We start from the raw sequence: 19,087 nt of genomic DNA, 5'->3' as shown, positions 1-19,087 counted from the left end.
GTTTAAGGTGAGGGGAGAAAGGTTTAATAAGAACCTGAGGGGTCATTTCTTTCCACACAAAGAATGGTGCGTATATGAAACGAGCTGCTGGAGGAGGTAGTTGAGCAGGGACTATCGCAACGTTGACGAAACATTTGACAGGTACATAGATGGGACAGGTTTAATGGGATGTGGGCCAAACGCAGGCAGGTGACACTAGTATAGATGGAGCATGTTGGTGATTGTGGGCAAGTTGGGCCTAAGAGTCCGATTCCACAATCTATGACTTTTATTAATATCAAGTGTAGAAACAAAGATGCTGATTTACACAAAAAGACACAAAGTGCTGGAGTAACTCTGCGGGTCAGGCGCATCCCTGGAGAACTCGGTCAGGTGACGTTTCGGGTCAGGACCCTTTCTTCTATATTGTGTATTTTTAATACCAATACCAACCTTGTCCTTTCAACTTCCTTCCTTCCAAACATCAAGCACATGCTACTATAATCTCCACCTCCTCACTGACCTCCCAACAGCCTGTGGTTCACTCTGTCCTCAGTGTCAGCAGCATGTCCCACCTTCACATAACTGTGGCTGATTACCCAGTGAGGTACCGCACTGCACAAGGTATCTATATCTCAGCACCTGATACACATAGCACCACACTGAACATCAGTCCCGAGTATTGCTTCCAATGCACGCAATGAAGTATCAGACAATGAAGAGGCTTAGAGATGACCACCAGGGAGAGAGGCCACAACTCAGGGCGCATTTGCCGGGCAATCAATGACTATTCAGACTGTACCCACTTCCCAGCATAGGGTCCCAGACACATGCTCAGCCAGTGACCTTGTCAATGTCTCCTCCACCCTCTCAGCCAGTGAGGTCCAGACCCACGTTCCTTGGGTCAGGAAATCATTCCTCCGCTCTGTTCTGAAGCCATGAACCTTAAGTGAAATGCCCCTTTCTCCACCCCATCTGGACATTGCCACTCCTTTGAATCACATTAGCATTTACTCAACCCATTCATCTTTATTATGGTACATTTGCTAAAGTTCCAGTAGACTCCATTCAGCGTCCATCTGGCCCCTCGATTGAGCCAATTCAACTTTTCTCACACCAACGATCCTCGATTAATCTTATTCCTTTTTTAAATGTGGGTTTATGCAGTTTGTAGCGTAGAACAACCTGCCCATTACTGAGGTTGGGGTGACCGGCTTTCCGGTATTCATTGTACTGCTTTAAACCTTTGGTACCGCGGGTTCAGACATTGAGCCCTCCGGCATCATATCTACACTTGAAACTGCAGATGCTGCAATTGTGAACAAAGCACAAAGTGCTGGAGGAACTCTGCGGGTAAGGCAGCATCTGTGGCGGGACTGGACAAAAGATGTTTTGGGTCGGCTCCTTCCTTCAGATTGATTGCAATAGGAGGGAAGAAAGCTGGAAAAGAGAGGTAAGGGCAGGTTAAAGCCTGGCAAGTGATAGGTGGATACAGGTGAGGGGGGGAGGGGTTGATTTGTAAATGGGTGGAGTAAATGACAAAGGCTGTCAGGTAAAGAGAGAAGAGGTGAAATGTAAAACTGGCGATGGCTACAGGTGGAAGGGGATGGGGTAGAATATCCTGGCCAGAATTGTCTCCAATATATTAAGGGTGATTTCATTCACACAGGAAGGAGAGCAATCTATTCACCGTTCCTATGGGAAGGGATTGAAATAATTGTTTTAGGAAAGCGGAAGCTGAATGCTGGGTTTAACATGATAGGGAAGGCCCAACTCTTCCAGGGGACAACCTTATTGATGCCAACATGTGGCACAGTGTCGCAGAGGACAGAGCTGCTGCCTCACAGCACCAAAGACCCGGGTTTGATCTTGACCTCGGGTGCTGTCTGTGTGGAGTTTGCATGTTCACCCTTTGACCGCATGGTTTTCCTTCCGGTGCTCTGGTTTCCTCCCACATCTCAAAAGATGTGCTAGTTTGTAGTCCAATTGTAAAATTGTAAATCTGGATGAACTGATAAAATATAGGGAGAATGTAATTAGTGCAGACGAGTGTTTGATGGTCAACATAGACTTGTGGACCAAATGGACCAGTTTCCTTGCTATGATGCTGTTACCATTCAGGGCCTGGGTCTTACCTCCAATGTGGTCCATTTGTAAGACTAAATCGGAAGGTGAACGGCTGTTTTTTCTGTTCTTTTCTCTCAGCCACCAACCACTTTCAATCTAAAAGGCAAAAAGAAAAATGAAATGATTTAAAGTCACAGTGCAGCAATTGAGAAAGCCCCAGTTCAACATTGTGAGTGCTGTTTGCAGAGCATAGGTGGGGAGAAACATAGAAGATAGAAAATAGGTGCAGGAGTAGGCCATTCGGCCCTTTGAGCCAGCCACGCCATTCAATATGATCATGGCAGATCATCTAAAATCAGTACCCCGTTCCTGCTTTTTCCCCATATCCCCTGATTCCTTTAGTCCTCAGAGCTAAATCTAAGTCTCTCTTGAAAACATCCAGTGAATTGGCCTCCACTACCTTCTGTGGCACAGAATTCCACAGATTCACAACTCTCTGGGTAAACATGTTTTTCCTCATCTCAATCCTAAATGGCCTACGCCTTATTCTTAAACTGTGACCCCTGATTCTGGATTTTCCCCAACATCGGGAACATTTTTCCTGCATCTAGCCTGTCCAATCCTTTAAGAATTTTATATGTTTCTCCAAGATCCCCTCTCATTCTTGTGATTTCCAGTGACCAGTCGACCCATTCTTTCGTCATATGTCAGTCCCGCCATCCCAGGAATTAACCTTGTGAACCTATGCTGCACTGCTTCAATAGCAATAATGTCCTTCCTCAAATTAGGAGACCAAAACTGCAGACAATACTCCAGGGCCCTGTACAACTGTAGAAGGACCTCCTTGCTCCTAAACTCAAATCTTCTCGCAATCTAAGCTAACATGTCATTAGCTTTCTTCACTTCCTGCTCTACCTGCTTGCTTACTTCCAGTGACTGATGTACAAGCACACACAGGTCTCATTGCACCTCCTTTTTTCCTAATCTGACACCATTCAGATAATAATCTGCCTTCCTGTTCTTGCCACCAAAGTGGATAGCCTCACATTTATCCACATTATACTGCATCTGCCATGCATCTGCCCATTCACCCAACCTATCCAAATCACCCTGCAGCCTCATAGCATTCTCCTCGGAGCTCACACTGCCACCCAGTTTTGTGTCATCCACAAACTTGGAGATGTTACATTTAATTCCACTGTCTAATTATTATTCGGGCATGGACAGCTGAAAGCTCTCCCTGGAACAGAAGATTTAAAGCTAGACAGCTTAGGTTTGAGGTAAGGTGTTAAAAGTTTGGAGGTGATCTAAGGAAGATTTTTTCCATATCCATGTTCCTATCCAAAAGTCTCTTAAACCCCACTAGCATATCTGCCTCCACCACCATCTCTGGCATCACATTCCGGGCATCCACCATCGACAATGTAAAGGACCTCCCCCGCATATCTCCTTTAAACTTAGCACCTCTCAACTTAAACAATGTTGTCAGAGTTCCTCGCAATGTCTCAGCTATTTCTCAGACTTGAATTACTTCCTCAGTTACCAGTGTTGCTATGAGACTTCACTTTAGACTTTAGACGTACAGCGTGGAAACAGGACCTTCGGCCTACTGAGTTCACTCTGACCAGCGAACACCCCTTACTCTAGCACTATCCTACAACTATCCACACTAGGAACTATTTAAAATTAAACTACAAACCTGTACGTCTTTGGAGTGTGGGAAGAAACCGGAGCACCTGGAGAAAACCCACGCAGCCGCAGGCAGAACAATCGAACTACGTACAGCCAGCATCCATAGTCAGGATCGAACCCGGTGGTCTCTGACATTGTAAGGCAGCAACTCTACCGCTGTGCCTCTGTGATGATGGATCTGCCCATCAGTGCCCACCTCACACTTTTTGGTCCAGGAGTGTTTAATTTCACACGGGCATGTGGCACCAATGCAGGAGATACTGCAGCTCAAACATCCCACTCCAGACCAATCTCAGCCCTAACCTTTATCTGTTGCTGTGGAATGCAGCGGTACCTTAAATTCATGTCAAACACGACACTGGCACCTTATACGCTACAAGGAAATGTTTTCACAGAAAGAACTGATCGTACACGAATCACTCGGGAAGGAGTGGACGTTCACCGGGATGAAGACACAACAAACTGCAACTGTAGATTGTCCCCCAATCTGAAGACCTGTCTATTTCCTCCACAGATGCTGCCTGACCCGTTGAGTTCCTCTAGCACTTTGTGTTTTGCTCAAGATCCACAGGGATGTTGCCTGGGATGGAGCACTCCAAGACTGGGTTTGTTTTTGTTTCTGGGACTGGGAGAGACTGGGTTTGTTTTTGTTGAAGCAAAGGAAGCTGAGTATGAGACACTCTATGTCCCACTTGGGCGACCTAATCCGAGAGTTCTGGCGAGTTTGCCCTCGACTCATACTCGCAGCATGGTCGACATGAGGTCGTAGGAGGTCTTCGTAACTCTCCTTCATGTTCGAGAGTGGTCTCCACGTACTCGAGGCCTCAGCTAGGTCGCGGCGTATTTTTCAACATGTTGAACAATGACCGCGAGTAAAAAAATGTTGCCATGGAAAAAAATCGATACTTATTTTATTCGTAGGTTTAGTCGTAGTAGGTCATAGTAGGTCGCCATGTTAGTCATAGGAAATCGAGGTTTGTCGAAGGTAGTCGTAGATAGTCTTCATCATAGTCGAAGGGAGGTCGAAGGAGATCGAAGGAGGTCGTCTTCACTCTCCACTATTCGGTGTCCAATTTTCCCGAAGTTAGTCGTAGCTAGTCGAAGCTGGTCTTCAACATAGTTGAAGGAGGTTGAAGGAGGTCTTCAACATGACATTTTTTTCAAACTCTCCTAAACTCTTCTAAACTTGCCAATTAGGTCTCTGCGGTGGGACAGACCCTTTAGGTTTGGGATAAGGGGTTAAAAGTTTGTAGGTGATCTAAGGAAGATATTTTTCATCCAGAGGGTGGTTGGAATCTGGAATGCGCTGTCCAAGAGGGTGATGAAGGCAGAGAGGTGTCTAGGCGAGCACATAAATTACCACAGCATGGAAGACCCTGGCGAATGGAATTAGCATGGCTAGGTACTTGATGGTGAACATATGCATGGTGGGCTGAAGGGCCTGTTTCTGTGCTCGATGACTCCATGAGTCAATAAACACAAGGCAAACTATTGATGTAGCAAACAAAATAGAATGCAAGCAAGGAGCAGCAATGCTGCATAAATCAACTGGAATAGTAGGTGGAATGTGGTTGTCCTACTGTAGGAAGGATGTGATTAAGCTGGCGGATGTGCAGGAAGGATTCACAGAGATGTTGCTGGGCCTGGAGGGCTTGTGTTATGAGGAGAGAGTGGATCGGCTGGCAGTGTTTTCCCAGCAGTGGAGCAGGCTGAGGGTTGGCCACATGGAGGTTCATAAAACCATGAAGCAATAGATGGATGGTCATTGTCTTTTCCTTCAGAATCATAAATTAGAGGCTATAGGTTTAAGGTGAGAGGAGGAATATTGAAGGAGGATACGATGAACACATATTTCACACAGAGGATTGTGGGCATGTGGAATGAGCTGCCAGAGGAGGTAGTTGAGGAAGTACAATAAGAACCTTTAAAGAACATTTGGACAGGTCCGTGGATAGGAAAGGTTTTGAGAGGGGGGTGAGCCAAACATGGGTCAATGGGAATCGCTTAGGACCGTGGCCGGCATGGATTAGGTGGGCTAAAACTTAGCTGTACGGTATAACTCTATGACGCTAAGAGGATCAGAAGAAAGAAAATGATTTAAAACTCAAATGAAACGTTGCCAGTGTGGCTAGATGCTTAAAGCAGGAGATGAGATTGAACCAACATTGAAGGTAATTGTTGAGCAAGTAATCCAGAAGCAAGTGAGCGGACTCTGACTGCAACTCAGAACGCACCCAGTACTCCATCACGGGACATAGGGCTCTTAAAAATAGCAGAGTCAGGGGATATGAGGAGAAGGCAGGCATGGGGTACTGATTGGGGATGATCAGCCATGATCACATTGAATGGCGGTGCTGGCTGGAAGGGCCGAATGGCCTGCTCCTGCACCTATTGTCTATTTACCCAGGTTTCCCAGTACTGGGGCCATCACAGCCCAGGTCCCATTGAACACAGAATCTGGCTGGAGGCCATAGAACAGGAACAGAACGGAATAAGATCAGGCCGTTCAGCCCACAATGTCTGTGCCGCATATGATGGCTGGATAAACTAATATCCTCTGCCTGCATGTGATCCATTTCCCTCATTTTCCTGCATATCCAATTATAAACGCATATGATGCTGTAAAATAGTGATAATAAACACCTTAAAGGATCCAACTGGGATACTTTAAATCCCTTATTAAGGCCTTTTAGTCCAACAATGATTTCAACTCAAGTGTCTGTGAGTTAATCCAAGGAGAGGCAGCCAGACATGTCCATGTTGATTCAGGTCCCTCCTTTCTTGTTTCACTTGGCTCATGATGTGGAATGGTGCCAATGTGGCCGACATTACTGCCAGCGCTGCTGCTGCTGTAGGGACCGCAGTTATTGTTCAGTGTTGACCTTGGAGCAACATGCCTTCTGCTCAGTCACTTTGGGTCGTAAAGGTTTCAAAACGTGGTTGTAAGTCGACTCAAGAGTTTCCTAAGATAGACACAAAATGCTGGAGTAACTCAGCGGGGCAGGCAGCATAATCTCACTCCAGCACTTGGTTACTCCGGCATTTTGTGTCCATCTCCGGTTTAAACCAGCATCTGCAGTTCCTTCTTACACATTTCGAGAGTTTCCTAGTTCCCCACCGCACTCAACCAAGAGTTCCAAGAAACAAAGGGGGCTGGTTCTTGAATGGAAACAGAAACTGCCGGAGACGTTCGACAGCTCGAGAAATAAAGTAAATGTTTCAAATTGACGGCCCTTCATGGAACTGATCTTCTCTGAGGAAGGACCTTCCACAGTGCGCTTCCTGTGACCATACACAACGGCATAGCATACTGATACCTCTAATAAGTACATAACTATATTAATGTACAGTGTCAAAGAAAATAGAACAGTACAACACAAGAGACCCTTCGGCCCACAATGTCTATGCTGAACATGATGTCAAGATCATCATTTACTTACCCGCACATAACCCATATATATCCCTGCATATCCATGTGCCTGTACAAAATCGGCTCATCAACTCTGACCTCCCCACCATCGAAGGGATCTATCTCAGTCGCTGCCTCAAAAAGGCTGCCAGCATCATCAAGGACCCACACCATCCTGGCCACACACTCATCTCTCTGCTGCCATCTGGTAGAAGGTACAGGAGCCTGAAATCTGGTACATCCAGGTTCAGGAACAGCTTCTTCCCCACAGCCATCAGGCTATTAAACTCGCCATCAAACAAACTCTGAACTATAACAGCCTATTGCACTTTATCTGTTTATTTATGTGTGTGTATATATATATATGGTTTATGCTATATAGACACACTGAACTGTTCTGTATTTATGCCTACAATACTCTGTTGTGCTGCAGCAAACAAGAATTTCCTTGTCCTATCTGGGACACATGACAATAAACCCTCTTGACTTGACTCTTGAAAAGTCTAAAAGCGCGTTCCAGGCATCCACCACCCTCAGTGTAAAATACTTGCCCTGCACATCTCCTTTAAACTTTGCCTCTCTCACCTTAAAGCTATGCCCTCTCGTCTTTGGACAAGTATATGCGTACCAACACCTTTCAGTCGAATGTTCTTCGACCTGCAGCATTGACTCTGTTTCACTCTCCATGGACGCTGCCCGATCTTCTTAGTGTTTCCACCAGTTACTGAGTTTGTTTCAGGTTTGCCACATCCGCGTCTTTTCGATTTTCAAACCTGTTCCTCACCCTTGCTCACGCAATATATTCTCCAGCAAAATAGTGCAGGTCGAGGCACCTTTAGGTTTCGTTTAGTTTAGAGATGCAGCATGGAGACAGGCCTTTCGACCCACTGAGACCATGCCGCCCATCGATCACCTGTACACATTGGTTCTATGTCATCCACTCCCTACACACTAGGGGCAATTTACAGAGTACAATGAACCTACAAACCTGCACGTCTTTGGGATGTGTGAGGAAACCGGAGCACCCAGGGGAACACCGCATATTCACAGGCAGCACATGCAAACTCCACACAGGCAGCAGCTGAAGTCAGGATCGAACCCGGGGTCTCTACTGCTGTGGGGCAACAATGTGCTGCCATCTTTATCTTGAACTAATTTATTACAACGGAGTGGCCTGCAACCCAGTTAACATGTTACTGTATGAACGAGGTGCCGTCAGCAGATTTCCGCAGCTGCACGAGGGTGCAGCAGTTAGTGCTGCTTCCTCATAGCTCCAGGCATGCGGGTTGGATCCTGACTTCCAATGTGGTCTCTGTGTATTTATGCACCTCCTCTCTGTGGCCCCAGGTGCTACAAGTTCCTCTCACATCCCAAAGACGTGCTGGAAGGTTAATTGTCGACTGTAATTAAGCGGCAGAGAAACAAAGGTGAGACTTGATCAGCATAGAGTAGCAGTTCTGGAAGGAGAGAAGAAGAGGGGCAAAGGATTAGGCTGAGGGTGAAGCGTGAGGGGCTCGGAGGAAAGCTGAGAAAGAACTCTTTTGTCCAGTGTACATGGACTCTAGAACGCACTGTTTGAGAGGGTGGAGGAGGGAGAAACTCTCATAGCACTTCATAAGTATCTGGATCAGCTTTTGAATCACCATTTCATAGAATGTTCAAGGCCAATCAGTGGTACATGGGATTAGAATAGATGGGTACGGGAAGTTTGGCTATAACGTGATAGTTGTGTTCCTAAGAAATCTTGCATTATAGAAAATTATGTTGGAATAACAATATATAAAGGAACTGCAGATGCTGGTAATATACTGAAAATAGACACAAAGTGCTGGAGTAACTCAGCAGATCAGGCAACACCTCTGCAGAAAAGGGATGGGTGACTTTGTGGGTCGGGACCCTTCTTCAGACTGGAAAAACAATTGGGTCAATGAGGAAAAGGAGTTCGAGGCTCGAGAGTTTCAGACATCCAATAACCAAGTTTTACTCACCACAGAATTAAAAAAAATAAATGTGTTTTTAATAGCTTAAGGAATCCACACTTGTCTCTGAGGTCAGCAACACTTTGATAACAGGAGTATCATTTAACTTGGGTGACTCCGCATCTAATGCACTCCACTTCATGTCCTCACTTACCAAGCTCTGAGTGAGCCTGACTGGGGTGGAAGATTGCAACCTTCACATGGTCCGCCCTGTTTCGACTAATGCAATTAACTCGACGTGCACAAACGGAAGATCAAATAGAACAAGTTGTCCAACAACTTCAGGCTGTGCACGCCACACGAAAGAAGAAGACGAATGGTGAAGAAGCCTGACTCTTGCTCTAATTAAGGGAGTAATGTTCAATCTCCATCAATCCAATTGAGGATGGCACATTGGGGCAGCTGGTAGAGCCGCTGTCTCAGAGCGCCGGGCACCCAGGTTCAATCCTACCCTGTGTAGAGTTTGCACATTCTCCCGGGGACAGCGTGGGTTTCCTCTGGGTGCTCCGGTTTCCTCCCACATCCCTGCTGTTCCTCACAGGGATGTGAGTTCCTCACACAGCTTGGATGGCCTCTGTAAAATTGCTTCTAGTATGTAGGGAGTGGAAGAGTAAGTGGGATAACATATAACACGTGTGAACAGGTGGTCAATGGTGAATGAGGTTTCAGTGAGCTGATGGGCCTGTAACCATGCTGTATCATCTATCAATATATTATGTTTCTTCCTGAACTCTCAAGCCTGTTAACCGAGGATCTTGAAGTAAACATCAATCTCGTCACCACACAAATCAAAATAACTTGAAATATTTCATCAGAATTATCGCCACAGGGGATTGGCGACATGAAAGCAACTTTCTTCTCTATTCCTGCAGTTACCCCTCATAAATGATAACTTAAATGCTTAGCTGGGACAATCTATCTAAGCTGTCCTTGGAGTGGTTGGGGTAAAGCTATGGATGAGTCTGGATCTCCATTGAATGTTCACCAGGAGATGGGCACCTTGTCCCTGGTTAGACAGCTTCTCCTCCCCAGGACTGCTGAGTCTCCTGCTAGCTTGTTGTCACTTGCTCCCCTTCAGGCTGAACATACCACCATAGGGGCCCGCACACACCTTCCCCTTCTGCAACAATGTGTTTCCCTTGCTCCAGATACACTTACCCGCGCTCTTTGCTCCGCGGTACATTTTCAACCACTCCAGACAGACGTCTGTTTTGGAAAGGCCCCTCTTAAAAACTTAGCGACAAAACAAAGTGCGAGGCACACATAAATAGCCGTCAGTAAATTCTGCAGATCAAGGAAGAATGATCAAGGAAGTAACACATGACCTGTAGGAAGTTGGGAGGGATCGAACGATCCACACGAACAGGTGAGACAGGTTTGGAGAAATACTGTCTTCCGCTAAAGTAAATGATATAATAAATAACTGAGGTGATTTGAAGGTTGGGCGAGAGATAGTGACACTCAAGGACAAAGTCGTATGTAAATAGCAGTTTCTGTAGCCACAGGACAACCCAAGGAGCGATCTGAGTATTTTGTTAGATTGGTTACACTATTGTAAAATATTACAAATCAATTGACAGGAAACTCACACAATTTAACAAACATGTAACTGATGAGATGAGAGACTGCAGATGCTGAAATATGGAACAAAACACAAAGTGCTGGAGGAACTTAGCAGGTCAGGCAGCAACCATGGAGGGACAATCGATGCCAATGTTTTGCATCTAGACTCCGCACCGGGGCAGCTGATATATTTGAGTGGCATGGGGGGGGGAGGGAGATACGTATCGATCAGGATACTGCGAAGATCCTGCAGTTGCTTCAAAGTGTTGCCATTTGGATCTCTTACTGACAACAGAGAGGGGTTTGATTTGACATCTCACCACAGTAGCAACACCTCCAATGACACTGCACTCCCCCCCAGGACTGCATTAGAGTGAAGACCGCGATATGTGAGGGTGGGGAGAGGCGGTGGGGTAGAAGCCACAACCTTGCAGCGGAGAGGCACAAGTATTCTCCGGGGAGCCACGGGTGGCACAGTCGTGTGGTCGGTGAACCATCAAATGTCGACGATGTCACTTGTCCGTTCTTCGTTGTTGAGCCTAGACTGGAAGACACACGACAGCGAGAGTGGGAGGCAGGTGGAGAGGGGCTGTGTGACCAGCGGGGACACACGCTGTGACCAGCGGGGACACACGCTGTGACCAGCGGGGACACACGCTGTGACCAGCGGGGACACACGCTGTGAAGAGTGGGGGTGAGGGGAAGGGACTGAAGCGGGTAGAGACACACACTGGGTAAAGGGGGGGGGGGCAGGGGTAGGGGGTGTGGGGGGTAGAGACACACACTGTGGACAGTAAGGGCTCGAGGAAGTGGTGTGACACTTGGAGACACACAAGACAGTAGGGTGTGGTGGACACACTCTGGACAGGCGGGACAAGGGGAGTGAGCTCTGGGAGGGGGGAGTGAGGCACAGGGAGGGGGGCTGTGGTGTGCGGATGCTGAAACCTCCCTACATTCTCTTGATCTGGTGACTCGGTCCCTTCCGCTGCCCTTTTGGTCAAAGCACGTGTTCTGACCTGGACATAGGAACATAGACCAGTAAAGCACAGGAACAGACCCTTCAATTCGCAATATCTGTGTGGAACATGCCAATTTAAACTAATCTCGTGTACCTGTACAGGATCCATATCCCTCAATTCCCTGCATATCAATGTGACTATCTAAATGCCTCTTAAACTGCTTCCACCACCACCCTTGGCAGCGTATTCCAGGCACTCATCACTCTTTGCATAAAGAACTTGCCCTGGACATTTCCTTCAAGCTTTGCCCCACTCCCCTGATGCTGTGCTGTCTAGTTTTTTTTATATTTCCACCCCAGGAAAAAGGTTCTGACTGTCTACCCTATACACGTCTCTCATAATGTTATACAATTCTATCAGGTCTCCCCTCAACCTCTGGCATTCAGGCGAAATCCAGGTCTGTCCAACCACTCCTGAAAGCTAATATCCCCTAATCCAGGCAACTTTCTGGTGCACCTCTGCGACCTCTCCATGCCCTCCACACCCTTCCAGTAATGGGGTGATCAGAACATCACACAATACTGCACTGCATTTCATAAACTTGACTTGACTACTGCAACCTGTCCAATTCCGAGTCATGTGCGAGGCTGACTTTGATGCATTCCTTGTACTGATTTTTTGGGAATCCCTGGTTCCTGTGTCTCTGTACAAGAATTCCGTAAAGGATTCTGCAGGGCATCCGGTTCAGGAGCACAATGATGAATTAAAGAAAAAAAGGACATTTTTTTACCTGGTTCCACATATCACCCACCAAGTTGTTGAGTCCATCCTGCATTTTGTTTTTGTTTTTATTAACATTCTGCATTTTTCAGTTTTTAGACCTTAACTTATATATACGCCTGCCACTAGTCGTGCATTGTTTTGTTTTTTAGGTACTTTCTTATTTATTTATTTATTTATTTTTCTTTTTTTTTAAATTAGAAGTACGGTAAATTACAATACTACACAACACATATGTCTTAATACATTTTTTGTACCGCTTCATTTTTTGAGCTTTAAGAAAAAGATAGAAGTAAAGAAAGTAAAGAAAGTGCGCAAGTCGTAAAGGTGCAAGAGAGTGTTGAGAAAAGAAAGCCCCTTAGAAAAGAAGTTAGAGAAGGAAGTAAAGAAAGAAAGAAGACCCTAGAAAAGAAGGAAAAAGAAAGGAGAAACAATCGCTCTATTATAACATTAAACTCCGCAGAAAGGGGACTACCAACCAAGTCTGTTTTTGTTATTTTGTTGTTTTTTTTTTTTTTTAACACACCAGATCCTGGTACCTTTTATTTATTTATTTATTTATTTATAATTACTATTGCACCTTATGCTTATAATAGTTCCAAAAACGTAGACCATGTCTTTTGGAAATGGTCTGCTTTGCCTGCTAAGAGGAATCCCATCTCTTCCAGATGTAGTGTTTCAAACATATTTGATATCCACATTTTTATTGTTGGTGTAGGCGCATTGGTGTTGGTGTTTTTTAGGTACTTTCTTGGGCATGGTTTTCATCAACATCCAGCATTTATTGGCCATTCCGACTAGGTCTTGAGCAGGTGCTGGTGCGTCACACACTTAAACTGCTGCGGGACATGTGCACGGAGTGGGGTTTGCCAGGAGTCACCAGGAACTGCAGATGCTAGAATCTTGAGCAAAACACAAAGTGCCGGAGGACCTCAACGGTTCAGGCGGCATCTATGGAGTCGACGGACAGAAGATGTTTCGGGTCTGAATCCAAATTCAAACCTAGTATGAAGAAGGGTCATGACTCGAAATGGTGTCTGTCCATTCCCTTCACAGATGCTGCCTGACCCATTGAGTTCCATGTTTGGACCAAGATAGGAATGAGATCTGGTAATGAATATTCTTGGTAAAACACATAGTGAGAGTTGGCTACTGGCAAGTTCCTGTTGAGAGTACTGTCATTACTACCTTCCATTCCATATTGGCCAGCAAATGTTTAGCACACAACAGCTTTGTATGGTAACTTGACCATATTTTGGCATCTTGGTTCAGATCTACTTAGTCCTGTTCCTAGCCTACACTTCCACACTCCCCATCGAGCCCAAGCTGCCACCTGGTGTGATAGTAAGAAAATGAGTAGCGTGCTAAACCAGGCGGTTAAAAGATTGAGTGGAATTAATTCTACTGCTAAGCTTACAAACCATCCTACTAAAGCTACTCGATTTATTTTGAATCAATCCCAAGTAACTCATTTTGTCTCAGTACTAAGACTTGGTCTCCACTAAGACCATGGTTAGTCCCTTCATGGACAGATGCATTTCAATAAGACAAGGATTAAAATCCAGCAAGCCTTTTCTTTCACATTACTTCCGGCACCTGTAATAACACTAGCCTAATTTAGAGATACAGCATGGAAACAGGCCCTTTGGCCCATCGAGTGCACACTGACCATCGATCACCTGGTTCACACATGTTCTATTTTATAAGGTCATAAGTGATAGGAGCAGAATTATCCATTTTCTCATTCACTCCCTCTACACTAGGGGCAATTTACCTACAAACCGTCAAGCCATTGGGGTGTGGGAGGAACCCCACGGTCACAGGGAGAACATGCAAACTCCACTCAGACAGCACCCAAGGCCAGGATCGAACCAGAGTCTGTGGCACTGTGAGCAACAGCTCTACCAGCTGCGTCACTAAGTTGCCCTCAAAGTCTAGTAGAACTCAGTTTGGCCGACTGTGGACGAGCACTGAAACACTCTTAGTGATGGTCATTCCAGAATGCATACCATGCTTTAATATTCTCCTTGGGAGTATTGGCCAGTCAGCTGGCAACAGATCAATCCATATGCCTGAATCTGACCTAACATCATGAGATTTCATGGGGCCAAGAAGACTGTTGGCACAGTAGTGTAGATCAAATGCTGCATGGACAGCAACAAATTGCAGAATTCACCACGCTGTTGCCTGGATTGGCGTACTGCTGGTGGGAGGAAAGAATTTTAAAGGGGATCTGACAGATACGTTTTCTTTTTTATACACAGTAAGTGGTTAATATCTGGAATATCTAGCTGCCAAAAATCTAACAAAAGACATTCAGCGAGTCTTAAATAGGCAGACTAGAGAAAGATATACAGTGCCCTCCATAATGTTTGGGACAAAGATTTATTTGCCTCTGTACTCCACAATTTGAGATTTGTAATAGAAAAAAATCACATGTGGTTAAAGTGCACATTGTCAGATTTTATTAAGGGGTATTTTTATACATTTTGGTTTCACCATGTAGAAATTACAGCTGTGTTCATACATAGCCAAGGAAGACCTTCACAGCTGATGAGAGAAGAATTCTCTCTGTAATAGAGAAAAATGCCCAAAGACGTCCATCAGATCAGAAACACTCTTCAGGAGTCAGGGGTGGATTTGTCAAAGACCACTGTCCAAGGAAGACTTTATGTACAGAAATGCAGGGGCTACATTGCAAGATGCAAACCACTGGTTAGCCGCAAAAATAGGATGGCCAGGTTACAGTTTGCCAATAAGTGTTTAAAAGAGCAACCAGTTCTGGAAAAAGGTCTTGTGGACAGATGAGATGAAGATTAACTTATCAGAGTGAAGGCAAGAGCAAAGTATGGAGGAGAGAAGGAACTGCCCAAGATCTAAAGCATACCACCCCATCTGTGAACCACAGTGATGGGGGTGTTTCGACCTGGGCATGTATGGCTGCTGAAGGTACTGGCTCACATCTTCATTGATGATACAACTGCTGGTGGTAGTAGCATAATGAATTCTGAAGTGTATAGACACATCCTATCTGCTCAAGTTCAAACAAATGCCTCAAAACTCATTGGCCGGCGGTTCATTCTACAAGACAATGATCCCAAACAAAGGATATGTAAGAAAATACTACATGAGTACTTTCATTTACATGACATTGCTGTATCCCAAACATTATAGTGCCCTGAAATGGGGGGGAACTATGTATAAACACTGCTGTAATTGCTACATGGTGAAACCAAAATGTATAAAAATGGCCTTTTATAGAAATTTTTTTTCTATTACAAATCTCAAATTGTGGAGTACTGAGACACATAAATAAATGATGGGTCTTTGTCCCAAACATTATGGAGGGCACTGTGGTCAGAATGCAGGCAAATTGGATTAGTGTAAGTCAGCATAGGCATAGTGGGCTGAAGGGCCTGTTTGTGCAGTGCATCTCTTTCACTAAATCTGTAATTTAAAGGGTATTTAGGTTCCTATTTCACTGTAGCAGAAATCTCCGACCGTGTATGCTGATATTACTGAAATAGGGAGGTCATTGAATTGTTTAAGAAGGTTCTGAAGAAGGGTTTCGGCCCGAAACGTTGCCCATTTCCTTCGCTCCATAGATGCTGCTGCACCCGCTGAGTTTCTCCAGCATTTTTGTGTACCTTAGGTCATTGAATTGGCTTGGTGCTTAGAAAGGGGCCTTTGCTGACAAACCACATTGGCACCGCTGCCCACACTATGCACTTAGAATTAGACGGGGCTTTGACAAGACGTAGAATAAAACTCACTAAACTCCAAGGAAGTGTACTCACAGTGCAATAAAAACTCACTGTATTCCTGAGATGTGAAGCTCGGTTTAAAAGCTTGCCACCAGTGCGAGTTTTCTCACTTCCAAGTCTGCTGTAAATTGCTGTGAATAATAACTCCGTCATTGTAGTAAGTAATCCCAGTATAAGCAGCTGGATAGATGAGTCTCTCACTACTACCCTCATCCATCCCCCACTCAGGCACCTCGCTGGACCTACATTCATCGATGTGGCAGTTTTCCTCCTCCTTGCTACTTGTCTTTTTTTTTTAAACATTCAGTGTATTTGTAGTATCTGCCTGTTCTGATAAAAGAATTACAGTGAAATATGACTTCCTCTGTTGGCAGCAGCAACACGGTCTGACTGGAACCATTTCCAACACCTGGTTTCATTCTCAGATTAAAACCAGTACTTATTAAAAAAAACCTGACTCTCTCTGGCTGGATTCCAATGTTGTGACAATCTGCTTAATGATCAATTTGATTTGTGCAAACTTTTTACATAATTGTCTATTGATGTTGGGTATATACGTCACACCAATTATCAGTACCTTTGTTTAAACGTTGATTTTAGAACCAAAACATCAGCTGATTCACTCTGCTGGTATTTGAATGGCCACTGGGAAACTCCCAGTTGATAGAACTTGCACGCACAAGGCAGATGTAATTTATCAATTGATGGCTTTCAATTTTGTAGATATCTATGATGATGCATTTGTTGTACTTTTAGCAAATTTGCTAATTTCCTCCTTTGATGTAGACTCAAGTGTTTTTTTTTTTAGTGAGGCATTCATAAATTCACAAAATATGAATTGGTTTGTTCAACGAAGTCTGCTTTGCGTCCATTGTTTGTTTTTGAAAACTGAGAACCAGGGATGTTTGGTGTTGAGTTTATGGTCAACAATCTATACCACAGACACACCGTTATTTCTACCAGGATTTGATGCTCCCCAAACCTCTTCATGTCACCTCTGCCATCATCTTCAAATTGCTTTCAGACTGTGTCTCCCAACATTTCCACCCTTTACGTAAAACACCCAATTGTAAAAATGTCATGTTTACATAAATGCAGGTTTCAGCAGAAGTGGGTGTTGGGGCCATAATTTAGGTATGTTGCAAAACTTACCTTCAGCGGCGCTGCAGTTCTGCCGCTGCCCGTGTGCGCGACTTTGGCGCCTTTGAGAGGGGGGCGGGTTTAAAACGCGATTTTCTCTAGGCTGTTGAAATCGATGTTGTTCAGCCTACTTAGTTGCTGACGAAAAATCGCTGCGAAATTCGTTCGCTGCAGGTATTTTAAAACTAAATTGGGTTATTTAATTGTTATAGTAGATTAAAAATCATCCTCTAAAGCCGCGAACCCCGACAACGGGACGGATCTCATGTAGGGGACAAGGCAAGGTAGGTTGTTTATTTTTACATTAAAAAGGGCTTCTTAAGATCCCTTTATACAAAATTTTATGTTGCGAGTAGGTGACTTGGGGGCCCATTCAATCTCGCAGTGTCTTTCATGCCGACATGGGGTACAAATTCACCACAATGGCAGCGCTCTAAACCAGCGCGTTCCACAGAATCGCACTAGCAAGCTGATTTAAATGGCCATTAATTTACAGCAATTGAACACTAAATCCCTTCGATTTGGCCTATAAATTAGTCAATGATTTTAAAATCATGTTTTATTGTGAATTCTTGTGTGAATGTTCTTTGGACACTTAGGTTATTTAAAAATGTTAATCTTTCCTTAAGAAATGGATAGATGTTTAGATCTAGTAATTGAATTTTGGAATTAGCTACAATTGGGTAACTAACTAATTATATGCTTTAATTTCAGGTAATGCAAGTAAGATTGTTTAATATTTGTTTCAGAATGCTTCAATCTATAATAACTGAAAATTTCTTTCAGTTCTCTTAATTTTTAATAAAGTTATGAACTTTAGACTGTCCTCGATCACAGCTTTTGTGTTGTCAATGGAAAATCAATAGGGAACAAGATGCTAATTTCCGAGTATGAAAATGGCCATAACCTTTTTAATACTGAAGATATGAAAGTGAATTAGGTGTCAAATTAAACTTATTTTTATGCGTTATCTGATGGGATAAATTGCAGACTTGATTATTAAAATCTCAAAATTTTGTAACATTGCTACATAATTCACTGTCATGAGTTATGTTATCTTTGACCTTAACTTCTTTCTTACCCGATCCCTATAAATTCCACACTTGAGATTCCTTCCCGTGAAGAGTTCTTTCTCGTACCCACCCCCCACCAGTGGAAATTCCTCGCAGCACTTCCCGTCAAGCCCCTCAGAACCGTACATTTTTCCGTGAGAAAACCTCTCATTATGTTCAGCTGTGAGAGATGCACGTTCAATATTTCATCTCCAAATTCCAAGGATGAACCGTTGGACCAATTTAAATAAACCTCCACAATTTCCGTCTCCTGCCCCACTCCCTTCTCAAACACCAAAACAATTTAGCACTCCTGGAATTGGCTCATTAAAAACCAAGCAGCAAAGTTTTTCCTCATCTTGCGCTGCATGCCCTTCCCAATAAAGGCAGCATTTGCCTCCTTAATGACTTTGCCAGTCAGAAGGTTGTCCAGATCGCTAAGAGCACCAACTGTTTATAGCTTAGCTTTGCCATTCTTCCTACCAATATGGCTATCACCATTCCTACCCTGGTCGTATAACACGTGCTATGTCTATGACCCTCTCCTGACCCATATCCTCCTTGTGACTTTCATAGTGGCCCATCTCTATAAGGCAGACAAACTTCGAGACGTTACACTTGTGTGTGTATGGATGACAAATATCCATTCGAGTGTCACTGCATAAATGGGAATTGTTGAGTCAAGGCAGAGTCAATAACACAC

At 44.4% G+C, this 19,087-nt stretch overlaps 1 protein-coding gene across 2 annotated transcripts in view; it reads right to left on the bottom strand.

Annotated features, from left to right (window-relative positions):
- LOC116988589 (SH3 domain-containing kinase-binding protein 1-like) overlaps positions 1-10,504 on the bottom strand; it is a 74,419-nt gene extending 63,915 nt beyond the window's left edge. The window contains exons 1-2 of one of the 2 annotated variants that reach the window (XM_033045455.1): positions 10,285-10,504; positions 2,115-2,202 (exon numbers count right to left, since the gene is read on the bottom strand). In XM_033045455.1, the coding sequence (XP_032901346.1) occupies positions 2,115-2,130 (16 nt within the window). In that variant the 5' untranslated portion in view covers positions 2,131-2,202; positions 10,285-10,504. The remainder of the gene's footprint in view (positions 1-2,114; positions 2,203-10,284) is intronic. The other variant, XM_033045454.1, reaches the window with a different exon arrangement.
- Positions 10,505-19,087: the final 8,583 nt, after the last annotated feature.

The sequence above is a fragment of the Amblyraja radiata genome, chromosome 27 (assembly GCF_010909765.2).
Source record: "Amblyraja radiata isolate CabotCenter1 chromosome 27, sAmbRad1.1.pri, whole genome shotgun sequence".
Lineage (NCBI taxonomy): Eukaryota > Metazoa > Chordata > Chondrichthyes > Rajiformes > Rajidae > Amblyraja > Amblyraja radiata.
This window is presented reverse-complemented; position numbering and strand designations above follow the sequence as displayed.